This window comes from Alligator mississippiensis, chromosome 16 (genome assembly GCF_030867095.1).
Source record: "Alligator mississippiensis isolate rAllMis1 chromosome 16, rAllMis1, whole genome shotgun sequence".
In the NCBI taxonomy this organism is placed as follows: Eukaryota; Metazoa; Chordata; order Crocodylia; family Alligatoridae; genus Alligator; species Alligator mississippiensis.
In genome coordinates, this window is record NC_081839.1 from 26076843 (window position 1) to 26096630 (window position 19788).

At 50.8% G+C, this 19788-nt stretch overlaps 1 protein-coding gene across 3 annotated transcripts in view; it reads right to left on the bottom strand.

The window, feature by feature from the left end:
* Window positions 1-19788, bottom strand: part of SNX19 (sorting nexin 19) — a 42997-nt gene that overhangs the window by 19772 nt on the left and 3437 nt on the right. For all 3 annotated transcript variants that reach the window (XM_006273268.4, XM_014596117.3, XM_019487275.2), the window contains exons 3-8: window positions 19005-19105; window positions 18258-18377; window positions 16976-17106; window positions 15386-15482; window positions 14400-14586; window positions 10455-10584 (exon numbers count right to left, since the gene is read on the bottom strand). In XM_006273268.4, the coding sequence (XP_006273330.2) occupies window positions 10455-10584; window positions 14400-14586; window positions 15386-15482; window positions 16976-17106; window positions 18258-18377; window positions 19005-19105 (766 nt within the window). The remainder of the gene's footprint in view (window positions 1-10454; window positions 10585-14399; window positions 14587-15385; window positions 15483-16975; window positions 17107-18257; window positions 18378-19004; window positions 19106-19788) is intronic.

The following is a 19788-nucleotide window of genomic DNA, read 5'->3' on the forward strand; positions in this document are numbered from 1 at the left end:
ATGAGCATCACCCCTGAGCTGCACAGCTCCCTGCTATCCCAGCATGGGCTGGGTCCATCACTGCTGATGGGCAACCCCCTCCTACAGTGTGAATCTGAGCCTTGAGTGCTGGCTTTTCAGTGATGGGCAGCATTAGTTTCTAACCCTAATGGGTTGCAAGACGTCATCATCCTTTTTACCTTGGCCTACTGCAGTGCAGCATCCTCTGTCCGTTCCCCCTCACCCTACATTTACATGTGCTCATGTGAACAGCCGCCTGACCCTGTTCTCATTCGATAGGTACTGGGGTGCCAGCAGGCTGGCTTTCCCGACGCAGAGCCCCTGGGGGGAGGGCTAATTAAACTGGCTACAGAGCTGAGCTAAAGGAAAAAAAAAAATCCCATCTGAGACAAGGAGGTGGGGATGTGAAGCCTGACAGGGTGGAGAGATGGGGAAGGGGGTAGGGGGGGCTATGGTAATTTAATGGTTGTCCTGGAGACAGAGCCCATTGTTCACAGTGACTTTGCCTCAGTAGGAAGCGACCTCCATCGTGGCCAGTTTGGGCCTATCTGGGGGTTGGAGAAGAGAATGGAGCAGGGCCTTGCTAGAGTGAACAGCCCTGAAGCAGAGCCTCTTTGTATTCACCTAGGACTGCAGGTGTAATGAGCTCAAGGCATGGTCTGGACAGAGAATAGCTAAGGCTGGAATAACCTGGAGTCATGCATGGCTCCAAGATGCTAAAGCTACACCTGCCAGCCTGATGAACCTGTCCTAGAAATGAGTATTAGGCAGTTAGGAAAAGCCACATGGGGCAGGTCACTTTTTGTGTGTGCTGGGGGTAAAGATGCACCGCAACCCCTTAGGAAAACACAAGTGTCCAGTAGATTTAGGAGGGGGCTACCAGCATGGGGGGAAGAAGGGGTCATTTTGTAAGTCAAGGTCTATTAGAAAGACAGAACAATTGAGGGCAACACCCTCATTGCTGTGATCATCAATGGCTTTGGTGTAGGCAGACAAGGCCAGAACTCAGGACCCTTCACTTCTGACACACATGCCCTTACCGGCTGGCCAAAGAGGTGGCTAGCTACATTAGTCTGGAGTCAAGCAAAAGGCAGGGCAGGGTGGCACTGTAGAGACTTGGGGCCTTATTACACCGCAATTTTGGCTGGTTCCTAGAGCTCTTAACCCCTCGATTGTTCCTACACTAACACCTTAAAGTGGTTTTAAGCACTCGTTATGAGGCTCAAAGTTATGCAGGATCATCTCTGATTGATACTACCCAGCTCCTGCTCCAGATGTGTTGCCCAAGTTGGAAGTCCTCCAGTATCCCAGGACCTCTCACACCCCCACCCATACAGCAGGGACAGAAACCTGCCCTGGCTCATCAGCCCTCTGGTGGCAACTCACAGCTCCAGCTCCTAGTCCTGCCCCTACTCGCCAGGCCTTTAGTGGCAAGTCACAGCTGTGCAGGTGGGGGACAGTCAGAGATGGTTTTTAGCCTTAAAGTGTGACTGCTTCAAGCACTAACTCTGGATTTGTGAGGCTCACAGCATAAGATGTAACCAGGCCCTAACAGGTTCAGAGAGGCATGAGCTTTCATAGGCAACAGCCTACTGTGTCAGATGCTATGAACAGTGGAGTAGGCTGTTGCCTATCACAGCACCTGTCTTTCAACCAGTTGATCTCTAAAGTGCCACCCGGCCCTGCTGCCTTGTGCTCAGGTGGCCAAGGAGAGTTTCCACTAATGAGCTTAATGACAAGGCTTTTACCTTCTGTGAATCTCATGCCTTGAGCAATGATGTGGTTATACATACGTGCTGGTACTGTAGTCAGGAAAAGGCAAGGCTGAAATACCCTTGAGGCCTGGTTCTGCCTCTTTCATCCCTTCTTGAAGTCAATGTAAAGTAGATGGCCAGCAGGTAATAATCATACCTGTGAAGTGAACTTTGTCTCAGCCCTCTGCGGCAGCTGAACTGTGTACACTAGAGCTGGCATTTCTAACGCATCTACCCAGAAGGCATGGGCAGTGCCATATGAAGCACTGGAGTTTGGGTGGGCAGAAGGGTTGATTTATTGGTGGAATCGCAGTTCAGGAAATGTTCACAGAATAAGCAAAGACCTGGTAGATGTGGAGGCCAATGCTGTAGCTCCCATGCCATGCCTGAACCTCTGCCACTCAGGCATGGCAAAACCTTAAATACCTGAGGTTGGCAAAGAGGCCCATGTGGCTCTCCATACCAGGTCCCTCTGGCAGCCTCTTGGCTAACACACAGAAATAAATCCATCTCCACAAGTGGAGCTCAACAGCCAGAGTCTGTAACAGTGCACATTTTTTGTGGGCTGGGCAGAGAGGGAGACACACTAATGGGTTACTGGGAAGAGATGGGGGTCTACAGCAAGGGTAGGAAAACTTTAGGAAACACAGCCCATTGCTTGCAACCGGGGCACCTCATGAGCCACGAATCTCCTCCACACCTTATCTACAGTACTCCAGCTCTCCTTGCTCTGTGCTCTTCTCTTGCTCCCTCCCTGTGGTAGCTTGCACTTACCTTTGCCACTCAGTGCTACCAATTTCCACGGCAAACAGCAACGTGGAACAGCAAATTTGGTGGCAAAAGTAAGTGCGGCAGCTGGGTAAAGCAGACTGGGGAGCTGTCTGCTGGCTGTTCTGGAGGGGATCAGTGGTACTTGATACAGGAGCACGTGGCGCAAGACAGAGAAGGAAGGTGCCTTCCTTGCTGCCAATCCCCTCTGCCACCTGCTGCTGCAGGCCAGAGTCAATCCCTTCATGGACCAGATGCAACCCATGGCCCATAGTTTGCCAACTCCTGGCCTATGGTCATACAAAGGTGGAATCAGGAACAATTATACAAAACTCAGCCAGAGAATGACAAAAAGGTTTCTTGACAACCTAGAAAGAGGCTCGTTTCCTTTCCACAAAGGAAACAAGATGCATCTCGTCAGCTGAGACAATGCCAAAGAACAGACCATAGCTCCGGCCTTGTTAACAACAGGCTGCACTTCCCCAGCACCATCCCAGCCACATCTCGCACCTAGTGGCAAGACAAGTTCTTCGCTGTACAGCTCTTAAGTCCTGCAGCTCTTTAACCTACCGGACAGTCTTTGGCTGTCCAGCAGCTCCGCCTTGTGCCCACGCTGTGAAGTGCAATGGCATTGATGCCTGCAGTCAGCCAAGGCACGGGATGGTATTTAGAAAGCAAACCTGACTGCAGTAGCCCTAGCACAAGCCTGGTGCACAAACAGGTCGGCAACCTCCCTGCTGCACAGAGATTAAGCCAGCCTTAACTCAGAGAGCGAGGGAGAAATATTGCAATGTAATCACATCTCTCTCACACATATGATTTCACCTTGCAGCAAAGGGCAATGTGCCAGTGCTTTTCATCTATCCATACAAGAGGCAGCACCCACCACCAGCTTGCCTGGTTTGTAACATTTACACAGATCTAGATAGGCCAAACTGGCTGTGATCTGGGTTGAGACCTCTCACAAGGAGTATGCAAAAAGCCATCAGATAACAACACCTTTCTGCCATCATCAGCTTGGCCTGGAGTCAAACCACTGACATGGAGAAAGACTTGACAGCCTCAGCTGATCTTATAAGACCGGGCATAACAGGAGAAAGACCGTAATCCATCTGCTTCAGAACGTGGAAGCAGAAATATGGTCCCAATGGACTGCACACAATACGGGGACTCAGGACCCCTGGGCTCTGTTCCCTGCCCCAGCACTTCTCCCTTCTGCACCTGTTTCTCCCCTGTCCTTTATCTTCCCTATCGAGATGAAACCCTGTGCAGCACCTGGCACAGTGGGGCCCTCACTTCGCTTGGGGCCTCAATGCAGTCTTGTAACAAAACCAGAAGCCTGTCCTGGGATGGACACCCCTCAGCTCCCTGCACTGTCACTTGTTGGCTCTACAGACTTTTCAATTAAAGCCCTGAAGCACTCGAAGCTCCAGTTCTGAGGCAGTTAAAAACTACAGAGGCTCATACACAGCTTTGGCCGGCCTGGTACACTGCACACGCCAGAGAGTCCCCGAGACCCGCCATCCTCCCCACAAGCTCCCAGTGCTCCCCTATGCTACACCCCACTCTGCACCAGAGACTCCCAGAAACTCCCCCGCCACCCCACTCCAGAGACTCAAGAGTAGAAGTATTAGCCCCCAACCACCCTGAAGATTTGGTTAGAGGATGGATCCAAATCCACCAGGTCTCCAATTTTCTCATTCTGGCTCAGAGGCTGACAACATCTGAGGAGAACCAGAAACAGTCAAAATAACTGATTTTATGAGGCCTTCCAATGGCCAAGATGGCAGAGAGCTTAGGAGACCAGCTGGCATCCAGAGCATTGCTGGAATAGATCATGAAGCATCACTTCTACTTTTGCAGACCCGAGTCTCAATTCAGCCTTGGGCCTGAGCTCTAATCCTCAGTCTAACTCACACAGACCCAACCACCCCAGCTCAGCTACATCTTACTTTCCCCCTCTTTGCTGCCATGCTATGAACAAAGAGGGGACTCTTGATTAAACGGGGAGGATAGCATGGCGCCTTTGCATCCATTTCATTTTGTAAAGATGCTTAACAGAAGCGTCTGGAGGGGGAGACCTGGAAGGGCTGATGAGCATGACCGAATGAACAGGAGGCTAGGCATTGCCAAGTTCTTGTCCAAGGAAGGGATGCTTTGCATTTATTTTAACTCTTGCTCCAGCCTTGAGGAACCTGACACCATCACAGCTCACTGCACATACACACATTTCCCTTATATATACACACACACTTCCGAGCCGGGGCCTGGCGGGCGCGCTCGAGCCCTGCTCAGGTTACTGAACGCAGGCAGCCAGGATGTGATGAGATGCAATCTCTTTCTCTTTGGATTAGCAGTTTGGATAAAAAGCAACTCTTTCTGGTGATGCTCAGGACCCGGAGGGAGGGGGAAGAGAATTGGCTAGAAGAGCTTACTGCAAAAAGCCAGTGTGCGAGTGCAAGTGAGCCTGGGGGAAGTGTGTGGAGTTTGATCTAAAGCTGTCCCAAATCCAGGGGTATTTGGATCCAAAGTTCTGGTTTGGGCACAGCTCCAGGGTCTTATACTTGGAAGCAGACACACTGTGCAGGAGTGAACAATCACTATGTTAGCTCAGGATGGAACAAGAAAACAGCAGAGAGGAAAAACTAGGGGAAGAGGGTGGAATCTAAATGCATTCAGGTGTTATAATAAAGCATCACTGCAGCCGGGGCACTTGAGGGCAGCATGAGGAACTTTAGGAGACCCACTCAGGTGAGACAGTCTTCAAGCGGTTGTCTGCAAGGTCATGGGCAGGTTCCAAGAGGAACCAACCACAAAGCAGCCAAACGATGTGGCCAACTGACCTGGTCTCCTGACTCACCTGGTGCTCAGCAGATTTTGGCAGCTGGCCCCAGCAAGCAGCCTTGGGTCTGCTAGATCCTGTCATGGAGTGGCTGCTAGCTTTCCAGACTTTCTGGCTTCAACTGCCTCTACAGGTCTACAGCTTCTGCAACCACTTTGCTTCCCATGACCTTTGTAGGACCATGCAGCAAGCATTCTGCATGTATGAACTCAGCATGCCCTGGCTCCATGCATGTTGCTGAACAGATGGTACTGCATGCCTCATAGGAGGCATCCTTCCTGCAACCCTACCACTCCTGTGCTACAAACTATTGCCCTTTCTATCATCCCCATCACACCCCATTGCTTTTCTAATTGACCTAACACCCTGCGCTGACTGCACTGACCCTTGCGCCTATTGTCCTTTGTGCGTGCCAGCCCCACTGCACAGCGTCTCGCAGATGCGTGCCCCACACCCCATTCACTCAAGTGGCAGGCACTTGCTGCTGACACTTTCCATGCATTTACAGCCACTCACAGGTCTCAACACAGAGCCAGGGCAAATCACTGCAGCACTGCTGCGCTTGGCAGCCTCAGGGAGAAGTTGACAGAGCCTGAAGGCAGAGATTAGGGGCATCTGTGAAGGCAACACTGAAGTGTCAGGACAAAGAGGGACCCTAGTGAAGCAGGGAGCCTGGTCACCCAGCTAGAAGCAACTACAGGACACCTGCTCAGGGACTTGCAGGCAGGGGTGTTGTCTCTCTGGCTTACCACCACCAGGCACTCTGCAGACCTTCCCAGACTAGAACCCACCATCCTTTAAGTTCGCTGCTCCTTATAGACATCCAGGTTTACATGAACTACAGCACCCTCCTCACCCCACAGGTGCAGGGTGAGGGGCACTCTATGGCAGGGGAAGCATTCTTCACCCCATGACCAGCACTGTCTAATCCTATGACCAGCCGTAGTTTCTCCAAAGATGGGATCAGTCCCTTGGGAAGCTGGGCTGTGGGCAGGCTTTTCCAGGAAGTCTATTTTGGTGGTTCATGTCAGGGTATGCAGATCAGCCTCTCGTGGCAGCCAGGGTCAGGCTTTCTCCCCACCATGACCTGGTCCTCAAAGATTTCCACGAACCAGCGCCACATTCCTCTGGGATTTACAGCCCCCACCCCTAGCACTTGACTCTTGGGTTGTGGGATTGATTTGATTTTGCTTTCCTGGCATCAACAGGCTGCCCTGATCTGGATCCTCCTGCAAAGAGGACTGTTGAGCTCACATCACTTGGATCTAGTTTCCCAGACACTTGGTTCTGAGAGACCCAGTAGACGGGCACCAAGCACTTCTATGGTCTCTCCCACCCCTTTGATAATACCAGTCCAAACTGGTATCTCAAAAATGCTCCAGATACAGGCTGTCATACCGTGCCCATCACCACAGTACCTGTGCCCCTGGCCTTTTGACACAGTGATGACCACCGCCAATGAGGACAGATTCGGGGCACGGTGTGGGGTCGCAGCTACTGCCTGTTCCAAGCACCCGGCCTGAGCTTTTATTGCAGCACTGACTCACGGATTCAAAAAGGGACTTTGATTTTCTAAATGCTTCTAGTTCCTTTCCTCAACACTCTGGGACCCAAGAATAATCCACTTCGTCCCTTGCTCCTCTTTGCAAACAGGTTCCCAGATAACTCCCAGCAGCGAGGGGAAGAGAGCCCCGTTTCCTCTCCTTGGGGTTAGGCAATCTTATTCTGCAAACCAGGGAGGGCAAAGGCATTTTGCTAACCCGGGTGGTGTGGATTTGAAGCAGGTCTGTGGGTTTGTTTACAGACATGAGCCCAGGGAGCGGAGAGGCTGCTCAAGCTGGAATCTCTTCTTGGCTCAGGGCCATCTCCACTCCCAATGGCCCCCAGCTCCCCCATCCAGCTTCGCCCTTTGGCTCCAAAAAAGGATCCCTCCGTGTTACATAATTGGATGAGTGAGGCACAGACGTGGACATGCACACATGGCCTCCCTTTTACTTAACAATACCTTTTTCGGTCATCCAGTTTTTCTCCTTCAGCCTCTGGCTGCCACAAAACTGACAATCAGGGGAGATTTACAGCACCTGGCTCCCACTACAACTATTCCAGCCATAGAGAGAAGGGGAAAGAGGGCCGGAGCAGGATATTTCCTGGACAGACAGGGTTGGGGAAAGAGGGGGAAAGTCATGAGCGATTACCCACAACATGCAACACAAGTAAGAGCCGGGGGGATGCTACAGCCATTGGTACCAGCTACTAGAGCCAAGCATGATATGCAGGGAGTCGGTAAGAAATGAGGAACTGCAGCAAATCGGAGTGGGGGGTTGAACTCATTTCTCACAGAGTTTCATAGCTTTTGATACCATTGTGCCAGGCAGGAATCAGCCCCACTGCTTCCCACTCTGAGCTGTACGGCTTCTGCAAAGGGGGAATTTTGATGCTCACTGGAGACTAGCTGGAGCTCCCATGTAGTTGTGTGCATCAGGACACCAGGAACAGCACATTCCTCAACAAACAAGAGCAGGATGAGAAGCCTCCAGCCAACGCCTCCCTTTGCCATTGTGGTCCAAGTCCTCAACTGAAGCACAGCTGTCCACAGGCCGTACTCCTTGTTAACCACCACACTGTAGGGCCACCTTTCTCAACCACGGTGCCGCAGCACCCTGGAGCGCCTTGAAACCCTATTAAGGGTGCCATGTGGTGCTGCACAATGTTAGCACTGCTAGGTGTGAAAACATGATTCACAAGATATAAACCCAGAGATTTCAAATAAATCCGAGTCCTTTGCAATGGAGGTGGAGCCATTTTCTCCATCCTTGTTGGTTCCCGAGTTAGCACGAAGCCACTGGCTGGGTGCTTGGGAGAAAGCTCTCACCCCAGGCCTCTATGTCTAGCAACACACACCTCTGCTACTCGAGACAGAAGACTCATTCGGTTAGCCAAGGCTGCAGCAGGCTCTGCTCCCTGTATCTATGGCTCAGGCATAGCGCTGAGCAATGGGGCTCCCAGCAGTTTATTCTGGAGGAGTCTGGCACCACAGTGAATGCGGTTTATGCAGGCACACCTGAGCTAGCTCCGAATAAATAATGGGGACAGCTGCGGAGCATTTCCCTGCTTGCCAGGCAGGCTCCACAGCCTGCACTGAGCTGCACGGTGTTGCTAGCAGCACCCAAACCAGCTTGGGATGACTGCATGAGTCACCAAGCAATGTGGAGCAGCACTGACTTCCCACAGAATTAAAGAGCAGAGGTGGCAGCTCTCTCCCCCGGCTCTGGACAGTCCCAGAAACCAATGCAGCAGAGAAATGAGAAGTTACAGAGATTAACTGCTGCACTAGGCAGCAGATCAGCTGATCTGGTAGCAATTCCTTCTTCGAAGAGATCAGAAACACGGGCCCCTTCTCATTCTGAACCACACCTGGAACAAGAGCAGCAGCTGGTTTGGATCTGGGGGGTCTTGTCCAAGTACTTGCAGTCCTGAGTGGGAGGGGGACTGGATGAGAAGCTTTAATTCAGCTGGAGAGGAAATGGAGAGGAGCACACTGGCCTCAGCACCCAAATGGGCCTTGGGCATGGGGCAAAGCCCCACTCAGTCACCTCACGCTTTGCTTTGAGATGTCACGTGCACTTCAGCAGCAGCCTCCAAAGTAGGGCTGCAGGCCATGCTTCCTTTCTCACACACTGCCAGAGATCCTCAGCCTCGCTGGGAATCGCAGCGCTGCAGGTCAGGTGCTCAGTGTGTGACTGCTTCTCTAGTAGAAAATACCAAAGCCACGTGTCGGTGCTGCCGGCTCCCTGGACGACTGGGACGCGGCCTATTAGTAGGTGATGACGTTCAGCTTTAAGACCTCATGCCTCTGTGCTAACACAGAGATCAGGCTCCAGCTCATTTGCTGAGATACAAAAAGCCCATTTTGGAGAAGCTGAAGCAACACCTCCCCCCGCCCTTCCAAAGATGCCGACTTGCTAGTGGATGCCAACATCCCCCTGACCTCCGAGCTCTTTGGCAACCTTTGCTGAGGGCAACTCAAATTAGCGCCTTCACGAATGCGCTGCCCTGGATGTTCTGACGCTGCCCTTGGGGAATGTCTGTTGCAGGCATGTAAGTCTCAGACCTGCAGAAAGAGCTTTGCATTCCTTGGTCAGGGCCAGATTCTCAGCTGTCGCCTGGCAGGAAAGCTCTGTTGGCTTCAATGAAGTTACACCAACTTGCATGAGCTAAAGACCTAGCCCCGACATCTCCTGTTGAGATGGTGCAAACAGGAGACGAATCAAAACACAAACCCAAGAGAGCAGTCAAGGAATGACTCCCCATCTCCAGTGCCTGCTGCTTGAGCCACTCCTCAGCCTCCTAAGCACATAGGCCTGCAGACAGCACTGGAGCTTGAACTGAACAGTTACCAGGGCCCAGCAACACAGGGCAGTTGCACAGCTGGGAGGCACTAATTCACTACAGATGCCAGCTCAGGACCTGGCCTCCAAGTATAGCAGCATGGGGAAGGCTGGGAAAATAGGTGCATGTCATGGGAAATGGGATGCACGTATACACAAAACACTAACGCAGCACAACAGGTGGAGACTGACAAACACAGCCCCATCAGGGATGGTGCATGAATTCCTGTCTGGAACATCATGGAAGTCACAGCCATTCCCTTGGCCATTGCTGCTGACACACTAGTGAGACTTGGGGATTTGGGTTCTATTCCTAGCTGCACTGCATTGCTAAGTCACCCCCCAAACTCCCTCCTGTTCCTCATTTTCCCATTTCACAGAGCTAGAAAAATCAATCCTTGCCTCAGAGGGGCACTGGGAGACCAAACTCAATGCTGGAGGAGCCTAGCACTGATTCTCCTCCATGTAGCCTTACTCATATTCCACTCTTAGCTGCCCAAATGCATCCATGACCTGTTAAGCACTCCCACTGGGGACCCAGGAAGCAGCCTTCACTGGGCATGCTGTCCTTCCACTCCAGTTGGGGCTTGGCACTGGAAACTCAGTCCTGCCAATGTCTAGAGACGACCCTGGGCTATGTGCATATGCTTAATCCAGGTACCCTCTCCTCCTTGGGCACATGAAGCACTGGCCAGGCTTTACCTTTGGATCAGGGTGCTGAAGAGCAGGTGCAGCACCTTCTGCATGTTTTCTGTGCACAGCCAGCTCCAGTGATCTGTCATTAGCAGGCGCAGCAGGTCCAGGGCAATGTCTGCCAGAACTGTCTCCGAACCTGTCAAAAGAAAGGTATTGTGTGAGAAAGCCAGCTCTGCCTCAGCAAATGAGGGCATGAGATGGGGTCCAGCCCTATAGGCACAGCAGGAAGCCTAGCATAACAGGGGCACAAACTCTCCTCCCTGTGGACTCCCCCAGCAGCAGTAGGAGGGGTTGGCATGAGCTTAGCACAGTTCTTTCCCGAGTCAACTGCCTCAATATCCAATCCACACCTATCTCCTGTGACACCTGTGTTAGCTCCCAGTGCTGCCAATGTGGACAGCAAAGCATCCTTTGGCCTCATAGGATGTGGTCATGGTGGGATGGGACATGAGTAGGAGAGCCTTTCTCCCCATCACATTCCTTAGGGGAGACAGCAATTCACCCAGGTCCAGATCCCCAAGTGCTGTAACCTGGCATGAGCTCCACTAACTTCCCTGGCAGTTGCACATCCGGGACTCAGGCTGCCCTTTGCAACTGGTGTGTCCGGTTCTTGGCACAATGAAGCCCTCACCCGGGCTGAGCTCTAGATGCTGCCACAGCATGAAACAATAAGCATAGTTGGTATGAAACATGGCTGGGCAAGCAAACCTCTGATGTCTCATACATGTGCCCTTCATCAATGCAGTGCTACATCTCCTTCCAGCCCCTGGTACAAATGTGGTGCCTAAGGAGATGTAGACACACACCAAAGAGGGGCAGGAGGTCGGGAGCAGGAGAAGGGGAAGGACTGGAGTCAGAAAAGAGGAGAGAGGGCCACTGGCATACAGGACGGGGGAACAACTCCAGGTGGAGGGGGAAGCAGGGTAAAAGAGCACAAGGCTGAAGACAGGAGAGGAAAGAGGACAGAGAGGTGCTGAGGGACAGGGAAGCACAGGAAGAGTTGAAACAGAGGGAAGCTCACGTTTTGAAGCAGGAAGGCAGGCTCTGCAGCTAGAGCCATAGGCAAAGAGGGGAGGGGGTCTCTCTACAGTCCTTCCCCACTGCTCTCAGCCTGCCCTTCCCAGCTGGCCAGCTCTCCGGTGAGCGGTGCTGGGCTGCCATCTCGTGGCCGGCCCTGCTCCCAGCAAGGAGATGAATGCACCAGGGCAGAGGCAAGCATGCAAACACTCCCAGCAGGGCCTTGCTGCTGTGAAACGGTCTCTGTGCCCCAGGGTCCTCACAGCTGCAGCCTGTTAGCAATTAGCTGTAGTTCTCCCTCCTCTGTGGCTGGGCCCTGGAGCACAAGCATGTCTATTGTCACAGGTTGAACAGAGCACTGTGAGAGGGAGCAGGGCAGTGGGAACAGGGCCAGACTCCAGGGCACCTGGCTTCCCTTCCCCTGCTACATCCAGTGGACCCTGCACATCACCTGTAGGACATCTGCCCTGTTCCAGGCCCAGGCACTGATGCATCTCACTTATTAAGCAGGCTACTTCATTAAAGTGTTGCGACTAGGTCAGGAGCAGCCCCTTCACTGCAGGGCCCTCACTGCCAGAGCCTTCCCACCAGTTTCCTGCACCACTTTGCATCCATCTAGCTCTGCCAACATCACTGAATTCCCAGCCCTCGGCTCTCCTAGCTACCCCAGTCCCTCCTCCCTCATCTTCCAATGCAATGAGCATCCTATCTTGCCTGTGCAGGTCTTCCCAATACTGCTCATACTCATCTCCCATGCTAACTCAAAAGCATGAAGGACTTTTGCTTCCATTCCTCACTCTGGGACCTGCTCCCTCTGCCCCGTCAGGCTGGACACTGCTGCTTAGATTCTGTTCCATCCTATCAGGCAAATACATGGTGGGATTTAGATGTCTAAGTCTGCTCCTACTCTGCACTGAAAAACTGGTAAAAAAGTCTCTTTTTGTAAGTCTTCAGGCTAAGGTGGCAGCATAAGTCATGAACAGAGTTGAGGAGGGAGAGGACTCAGCCACCGTTGGCATAAAAGTCTCTCCAGGGGCAGAGTGGAACAGGATCATACTTGGATCTCTAATAACTGACAGAAGACAGGTGGGCTTTCAGCACTGCTGGCTTCTTTAACTCTGGACCTTGCAGGAATTGGGTCCTCTCACTTACTTCCATTCCCCTGGGACTTGCATTCACTCTACAGAAGGCTGTACAGGCTGCTTGGATTCACCCCAGGCAAGACTGCACTGCACAAAGGACTGTGCATTTGCATCTACTTTCTCCCCACCCTTCTCAGGCACCTGCTGGCCAGGCTTCCTCTGCTCCACGGTTGAGGGGTCACTTGGTCAGTAGATGCAGATTCCAGTTGCCTCTGACAAGCCATATCCCAGGTCATTCCCCTTATGCTCCTGGACCACCCTGCCCTGTCTCTGATAGGAGCTGTTGCAGCCCTGGAGGCATCACTTATGTAAGACTTCCATGAGAATTCGGCTACCTTGACCCCTTCTGTGTCTGTCTTCTTCTGCACTGCTGACTAGACACTGTGCCTGAGAGCACTATGTATTTGTATTAAAGCTTTAGGCACGGCTGGCAATGCTGCTTGTACTTAAGGATCACAGCACCTTCAATAACAAGACGATGTTAGTGCCACGCTTGAACCATTTAGCCTGACATTTTCCAGGATACCTGTCTATCTTAAAGGGTCCAGCTTTTGGAAACACGTCAGATGTGAGAGAGATCTGGAGGGAATTTATTTTGCCCAGGCTAAAAATATTCTTGCAACTGGGTTACTGGGAGGCTCAAGAGCTCAATACATTTTGGAGAAGGGGCCTGGCATAAATTGATCAGAGCAGCAGGAACGTGAGCTTTGCTTTCCAGTAAAGTCCATCCAAATTCAACTGTGTTATAAAGCTTCAAAAAGCGGTACGGTACCACAACACGAAGTTGCAGGAGGGGGGTATTGCCCAAATGTTGCTTTATTTTGCCATTTCCCAACTTCGGAGTGTTTCACTTTGCAACTTTAACAATCTTGGGAGGATAGTTCTTTTTTTTTATTTTAAATAACATTGAATCTAAAATCTCTCTCCTTGTCACTAGGAAACACATTTCAGCAGAGGACCCTCAAGCACTTTATAAATGTTACTCACATCTCTAACAGCCCAGCAGGGAAGTATTATTTCCTCATCTTGAAAATAAAAGGAGGGGGGACAGGGCACAGAGAGGCAAAATAACTTGCTTAATGTAGATCGGGAAAGTACCCAGGAGTCCCAACTCCCACAGTTGAACTATTAGACTAGCCCTTATTGATTTTTGTCTCTCTCTCTCTCTCACTTTCTTTCATGCAGAGAAACAGCACATACCTACTCAGAGTGGAGCTGCAAGGAGACAGGCTAATAAAGAGTATTTTAGGGCCAGCAGTGTTGCCAGTGCAGAGAACATTCAGCATTTCCACTGGTTTTTAGGATTGGGATATGCATATACCAAGGGCATGAAGTGAGTGCAATACAGAGAGACCATCGCACCCTCTGCAGCAGAGACCAGTGGTTCAGAGAGAGGCAGAATAGCAGTTGGGCAAAGTCATGTACAAGGAACTAGTCCCTCCTGTCTATTATGGCAATCATCTTGAAGCATGAGACTGGAGTCTTAGACCTGAGGGGGTCAGTCTCTGAATACCTGAAAGGTAGTTATGAAGAATATGAAGACCATCTAATCTCTCTGGCCATAAGCGGCAGGACTTGGTGCAACAGTCTCAAATTGCAGCAGGGGAAGCTGCAGTTGGAAATTAGGAAGAATTTTCTTGCTCTGAGGGGGGTTAAACATTGAAACAGATGATGAGAGGGGCTGTGAAATCTCCATCCTTGGAGGTTTAAGAGCAGGTTAGACAGGCACTTGAGTGGGATGGTTTAGTCAGGGGCAAACCTGCCCCGAGCAAGGAGTGGGAGAAGAGCTTACCGGGGTTGTCATCATCATCCTGGCACTCCAGCGGCTGAGGCTTACATGTGGAGGCATTGTGCACAGTGGGCTCCTTTGCCTCTCTGTCTCCTTCATTTTCAGGGGCCTTGCTGGGCATAGTCTCCAGGAGCTTCTCCTGCTTCTGAATGAAGGACTCCATCCCAGCCACAGACAGGGTGTCAGAGACCTGAGGAAGCAGCAGCATGTCAGTGCTACAGTGCTAGGGAGCAGATGGAAAGAGCTGACCTGTCCAGTTACCTAAGCAGCCTGCCCTCATCACGCAGGTGCCTAAAAGTGCCCGACTCTCACCCAGCCCCACTCAACCCATGGCACATACCAAGGCAGACTGTGATCTCTTAATACTTGAAGAATAACAGCTAGGTCACAGCAAGTTGCTGCTATTGCTATTTATTATCTAACTCAGCTTGCAACAGCTGATTCTGCTTCAAATGAAATGGCGACTCTCCCTGCCCTGCCAGTACATCTCACTTCTTAGTCACCCTTGCAATTCCAGGCCTCTGCCTCCCACAAAGCTTGGCCAGTTCATCTTTCTGCTCACAAGCTGATGATGTGTACTGAAGTTGCTCCTGGTGGCCAGCATCCCACTGTGCTAGGCACTGTAGAGCATATAACAGAGGCGGGCACCTGCTCCAAAGAACCTGCCTTACCCTACAGGCCTCATGTTGATCTGCTCTGTAGCTCTGAGAAAGCCCTTCCTCTCCTGGTTGCCCGAGGCCCTCCGTTGCTTGCACTGGACTTTTTTAGAGCCAGATGGGCAAACAGAAGTAGCTTCACATTGGCAGGACTACTAGACACGCACTGCTCGTGATCACATCCAGCTGTAGCAAGCAGTGAAGGTGCTGTGTGGGGTTCCCAGGGCATCCCTTGCCCTTTCCAGGGCAGCCATGAAACAAGGCTGAGATCAGCATCCTGCAGATCTGAAGCCCTGGCTATGTAAACTGCATCCTCCAGAGATCTGTACTTACAGCACTGCCTTCCCTCAGTGCATACAGGACCCGCTCGTTCACCTCAGGCACACTCAGCACCGGAGCAATTTTACTGGATGGGAACCTCAGCCGGGGCCTGGGGAAGAAAGATAGAGTCCAGGTGAATCCCCTGGTCTTAAATCTGATATGATGAGTTTCCAAGTCTTGGCTAAGGACATAATGAACATGACTGGAAAGGATGGCCTGGGTCATTAAGTCCAGTCATCTATTGCAGAGGTAGAAAGTTCATCTTGCTATAAAAGGAACCAACTCACTTCCCCTCTCCATGCCTCAGTTTCCCCCAGTGAAATTGGTATGACAATGCTTGCTTCAAGGGGAGCTGTGAGGTCTATCAACTACAGGCACTAGCTGTGCTTTGGGCTGAGCAGCAAAAAAGTGCCACAGGATTTTTGGATAAGGACAGGACAACAGCCCTGAGCCTTAGCTATCCTAAGAGTAAAAGCATCAAAACCCCAGGGGTGCATACACACACTCCTCTGCTTACACACTGGCTACCATACCCATGTGGGCAGTGGCTCTCAGCTGATACACAAATCAAAGATTTCAGCAATGATTTCTGGTCAGTACGAGCTGGTTAGTTATACAAGGGCACATAAGGTAACTTCACACGCGTTTACGAAAGCCTGAGAGGTGAAAGAAAAGTACCAAGTGGGATTGTGTAACCCAGTTATTTGCATATGTAAAGAGGACTGGAAGGGCTTTTTGGACAAATTAAGAGGGCCGTTTATTGCTGAGGAATGTGCTCTTCAGCCAAGAGGCTCCAAAATCTGTTTTTTGTTTTTTCCAGAAAAAATGTTTGGAGCAGCTTTTTGAAGAGAAGCATCTCTTTCCAGGAAATACACACACATTCCAGCCCCTCCTTTAAGCCAAGGCTTGCTAAGTGGCCTAATCCTTCCCGTCACCTTTAGCAACATAAAAAATTAAACACTTTTGTAGCAAAACACAGAGCCCTCGGTCTGGGCACTCCCAGTGTTGATTGGCTTTATAACTGGTCATTGTGTAGGACTCGCAGCAGAAGTTAAACAGCAAGTCTGGGCCAAGACATGCTGGGGAATTAAAATCATGCTCTATGCTCCAAAGCCTCTTTTGGTTTCATCTGGATTTGGGATTCTGTCCTAAAAAGTTGCGGACAGTTTCCACTTGTCATAATTGCGGTTAAAAAAGCAGCCATGTTCCACCCCAGAGGTGGGTGTACCTCAGTGGTGGCTCACCATAATGTGCTCTGGTTATGTATCTATTTGAGATCAGAAGACAACTCTTACAGTCTTTAGCATCTCCTCCCAAAGACAGCACTTCCAAGAGCTGGGAGCACCACATTGCGGTGCCATCCACTGACTCATCAACAAATCCTGGGTGCTCTTTGAAGGTCTCACATCCAATCACTGACCACACTAATCCCACACAGCTTGTGAAGCATAATGGAATCACAGCATCAACTACTTCTTCCTAACTATTTCAAAGCACTCTCCAGTAGGCTTGGTAGTTAGCACAGTGGTTATCTCAGTCAGCTCCTTTATAGGGTCAATGCTCAGCACCTAACTTGGGGTGAAACCTGAAAAAAGCCCTTACTTATTAGACTTCTTCCCATCTGGCTGGGATTTCCCATCCACTTCGGCTTCACTGAGGTCCTCCGTAGGGCTTTGAGGCTCCGACTTGGGGAACGCAGTCTTCAAGGTGTCCACAATGGCATTGACCATGATCTGTAGGTGTGGGAAAAGGTGCTTGAATGCTCATGAAGGAGGAAGGTATCCCATGCTGCAGAGGGGATGCTATCCAGCTTCCCCCACCCCCACACTGGCAGGCATTGAGGATCAGCCAGTATCTGCCTGTTGATCCCTACAGAAGAGGAGAATGCCCATGGCTGAGCCAAATTCTGCCTGTGCTTCTGGATCAAAAGGATGCAAAGAGCATGGGGTAACACATGAGAGACTCCTCAGTGCTCCAGGAGTAACTCCCATCGAAGTCAAGAAGACTGGGGCTTGGCTCACGATACAGTCATTGACTGTATCTCTCTGAACAGGATAGTTCTGGGGCAAAGGGAGAGTAAAGATGCAAAGAGAAATGGACAAAACTTGACGTGGAACTCAAGCCTCTGTAACCAAAGAGCAAGTACTACACCGTGCATGGCAGTAAGGGATGGTTCTTGCAGAGCTCAGGCCCCAAGAAGAGGTGTGGCAGAGGTCACAGCACAGTGCACAGCAAGGTGCTAAAGGGTCCAGCTAGAAACAACCCCTCCAAGATCACCAGTCTTTGTGCCCATTAGCAATGCCGGGCAATGGCACGAAGGAGTGGGAAAGCTATGGTCACGGACAGACTGTTCAGACTCAGGGTGAAGTGACCCATTACACTTAGACCACACCCGATCTGTGCAACGTTAAGCAGTATTAAGTTCCACCATACAAGCACCAGATGCTTGTATTTTAAGTGCCCTTTGTAAGGTCTAAGTGTAACATGTAACTTTGCCCAGAATAAGGGAGATCCAGGGGTTAAGGCAGAAGACAAGAACCTGGAGTGCACTCTGGAATCCTAGCAGGGCCGCTGACTCCCTGCATGATCCTCGGCGCATCATTTCCTTTGCCTCGGTTTCCTGGCATTCAAACCGAGGCTTACAATATGCCCTTCCTCCCACCCACATCCATCTGTCTAGTGAGATTCTGAGCTCTGTGGGGTAGGGCCAGTCTCTCCCCAGCTATGTGTGTAGCACATAGTAAAACTGGGCTTCTAGCTACTGTTGTAATACTGAGAAATAAGACAGAAAAAAGCCTAAGATCAAAGGGTGTAACCTAGTAGAAGGAGATTGTTCACACCAACAAAGATCAGTCAACAGCAACTCCCCTGGGCAGGGAGGTACCTTGTCAATTCTGGAGACCACAAAGGGCTTCTTGACAAATGCAATCCTCGCATCTGTGTTAAGGGCGAGAAACTCCTGCACCTCCTCACTGTTGGTGATCTCAGGAATAGCACACAGTTGCTGCAAGGGAAGATACATCACTAGGCCATCTCACATCCATGTCCCACATCACCCAGACAGATGAGATGGAGGAGACTTGGTGAGCCCTGCAGACCAGTACAGGATGGTGTCCCTATGCTACAGTCTCCAGGGCTTCAGATCCCTACACACCTGGGCTTCCATCACTTGCCTGAGGGCTCTTCCATGGGCTCACAGGGCTATTAGGACATTTGTTTTTCTATCCATCCTGAATTCTTCCCCTGCTCTGCACAACACAGTAGCATAAAGTCATCCCTCAAATGGCTCAGCTGGAGTCAGTGTGGGAAGAAGCAGGCCCAGAGGGAAAAAATCAGGGCCATTTCTAAAAGTTTTTTTGGGGGGAGGGGGTCACTTGGAGCCAAAACATGACACATCTGGCAGAGGTAGGATAAGAGCTCAGCAAGCCCAGTTTCAGGCCCTGTTCTAGCCAGTCAGTCACTGATGCAAATAGTCTTATTTATGCTTCTCTTTCATATCATCCAAATTCAGGAGTAGCTTTAAATTCAGTGGATTTCACCCATGTAAAAGGAGCCTTAGAGGATGGGCATGGTGGGGAAACTTCACAGGCAGGTCAGCTATGCAAGGAGGAGGCTCAAGAAAGTATCTTACCTTCAAGAATGACTCTAGGAGACTTTTTCGGGCCTCCACCCTATCACTGTCCATGTTTCCAAATGGGAGATCAGGAAAGAGCTTCTTTGGACCTTTGATATCTTGGAGAGGAAAAGCAGACAAGTAAAGAGTCATTAGTATCATTAATAAAGGGCTCAACGCTGCCTCACACAACACCTATAGATTGTGGCAGTCTAAGTCACTACTCAGTGAGACTTAGGGTGGCCAAAACTGTCCTCAAACATGTAAAATCCTGTTCACCCGAGTCTCTTGAAACTCAGGACTCTGCTGTGTCAAGGGAATAGGAGGGTGGATTAAGAGCCAAGACCATGTTGTAATTCCACTTACTGTAACAGTGCAATGCTCTGACATTATCCAAATGAAATGTGTCCAGTCCAAGCCATTATGAAATTTGTGTTCAACAATAAGCTTCACTTTTGTCCCAAGCTGGGATGACGACGGAGGTTTCAATTGTTGGAATTTCCCACCAAACTGAAATGACATTTGCCACCCAGCTCGCCCAGGGCTCCCCTTTGCTTTAGGATGTTAGCATCCCAAGGGCTGGGGACAGTCCAGCACCAACTTTGGCATTAAGGGGCCCCTACAGCAGTGAGAATGGCTGACACAAATGGGCTGGGATAGCAGCAAGGGGGGCAGTGGGTGACTCGGATAAAATTTGCAGGCCTGTCATCTCAAGGAGAAGTTGGAGTGTACCAGGCTCTCTCTACCCACCCAGGGATCCTGACTTCTTCATAGTATACCCACTACATCAGCCACGCAGAGC